At 46.9% G+C, this 2,188-nt stretch overlaps 1 protein-coding gene across 1 annotated transcript; it reads right to left on the reverse strand.

Moving 5' to 3' along the window:
• Positions 1 to 1,117: 1,117 nt before the first annotated feature.
• Positions 1,118 to 2,188, reverse strand: LOC140921619 (uncharacterized). Its single transcript, XM_073371627.1, has one exon. It carries the CDS (start codon positions 2,186 to 2,188, stop codon positions 1,118 to 1,120), a length of 1,071 nt encoding a protein of 356 aa, XP_073227728.1.

The raw sequence follows: 2,188 nt of genomic DNA on the forward strand, positions 1-2,188 counted from the left end.
AAATACAGTGGAACCCCGTTAATACGGTCACCAATGGGCCAAAAACCGTATTATAAGGGGTTTTTTTTGCAAGAAATTGTACTCAATTCAAAGTAGACAGACTGGCCGGCGGCCAAAAAAAGTGAACGCAATAACGAGGTGACTGCGTTACCGAGGTGGCCGTAAGGCGGGGTTTCACTGTATAGTTTTAGCGGGGTAATACTTTCACAATAATTTCGTTTTTAATTTCGAGCTAAACATTAAATCTATCGTTACTTTACAGGAATACCTGCTGTTATAGTGGCTGGCTCCACTATTTTATTTCACGAAGGATATGGCACAAGAGAGTTGTAAGCAGTTTTTTGTACTTTGGTACTGGTATTAGTCTTTTTGACTCATCCGCATTAGGGGTGTGAGAGTTTTCTTAACTAGCAATAAAGTACTTACATGATGACGGTCTGGCGACTTTGCCTAGAACCAGGCCACGGTGAACATTCCGAGGTTGCCAGCTATATTGTCTCTTATTTATTTTTCACCTTGATTTGTTAGTATTTTTTACATCAGTGGTATAGTTTTTTGTGTTTACAGTGAATGGCCGGCCCCCAGTAGGGTGGTGCAATGCCGCCAGACTTAAAGTCTAGTACCACACACAGCAAACCGGGGCAGTACACCAGTACAGAAACTGACTGGGGGAATCGAACCCCCACCCCTACATACACAGTACAGGACAAAACAAATACAGGACAAACATGTACAGGACAGCAGAACAAGTTAAAAGACGCGGGCACTAGACTATCTAACATAGCTAAAAACATACTCACTCAAACGCCGCAAAAGGCAAAGAAAACTCACTAAAACGAGCACTAAAATTCACAAGCACACTCACTCAAACAAGGACTGGGGCCAGTACGACCAACAAAGGAGACCAGCAGATCCAGCAGAAGGAACCACAGTGCAACCAACTAAGGCGACCATAGGGACCACAGACACACTCTCTCTAACAAAGACTGGGGCCAGTACGACCAGCAAAGGAGACCAGCAGATCCAGCAGAAGGAACCACAGTACAACCAACTAAGGCGACCATAGGGACCATAGACACACTCACTCAAGCAAGAACAAAGAAGAAAGGGAAAAGAGTTACAACGAGATTGAGAGGCCAGCCTCACCAACCGAGCCCAAGGTACCATTGGCACACCACTGACGCAAGAAGTGACGTTTGCGACGAGCAGAGCGGAAGCGTTTAAAATAAAGCGGCAAGTAGAAGGCCACCCGGGCCTTTACTTGACTAATAACAACAATGGCCCCAGGACGAGTGTCCCGAGAACGAAAGTCGTTCCGAGCTAACCAAATAAAAAACTTACAGACATTCAAGAGGTATACAAAGATCCTCGGAACAGAGACCAGCTCATCCGGAGAGAAACCAAAAAGAACATGCCGTAACGACAAAGAAGGCAACGAAGGGCTACACTTAAACATCAAGGACTGGAGCCACGAGAGGACACTTTGCGCCAGAGGACACTCATAAAACAAACGGGGAGTGGTCTCAACAGGAGAAGAACAAAAGCAGGTAGGGTCAAAGCCATAACCAAAAGAGATGAGACGGTCCACGGTGTACAGCACCCCATGCGCAATCTTCCAATTAAGGTCAGTGACGGGGCGGTCCAGCGGAAAGAGAGATAACGATTTCCAGGTGGTCGGCCAGTAGAGGTCACCAAACCTGGGACGAAATTTAGCAACACAGTGCGGTGGGGACAGACTAACAGACAACAGGTACGAGTAGCAAGACTTAGCAGACATGCTCACTGCCGACATGGCGTGCTCAGATGATGAAGAGCCCATAACAAGGCAGGAGCGAGGAACCGAGAAGGAACCATTGACACTGCGCCAAGCCAGCAAAAGTGATTGATAAAACGGAGGCAAGGCAAGAGGACTGAAAGCAAAAGGCTGCGAAAAAACATCAAGCACAGAGCAGTTGAAAACAGAGAAGAACCAGAAAGTAAGGAAGTGAGACCAATTAGCGTAGGATGAGAGAAAACGCCTCACCCACTGAACGAGAAGAGATGAAACCTTCCGCTGGACATCCACCACCGAGAAATCACCCTGATCAGGGGGCTGAATAACAACAGGTCGACGGACAAGATCGCGCTTACCACCCCAAAAAAAGTGGAAGGTCAGTCGAACCAATTTCGAAACAACCCAATCAGGCAT

This window comes from Porites lutea, chromosome 12 (assembly GCF_958299795.1).
Source record: "Porites lutea chromosome 12, jaPorLute2.1, whole genome shotgun sequence".
In the NCBI taxonomy this organism is placed as follows: Eukaryota; Metazoa; Cnidaria; class Anthozoa; order Scleractinia; family Poritidae; genus Porites; species Porites lutea.

What these genes read in the sequence shown, in the direction of transcription:
- LOC140921619 (XM_073371627.1), bottom strand. Translation starts at nt 2,188, where the DNA reads ATGCCTGATTGGGTTGTTTCGAAATTGGTTCGACTGACCTTCCACTTT.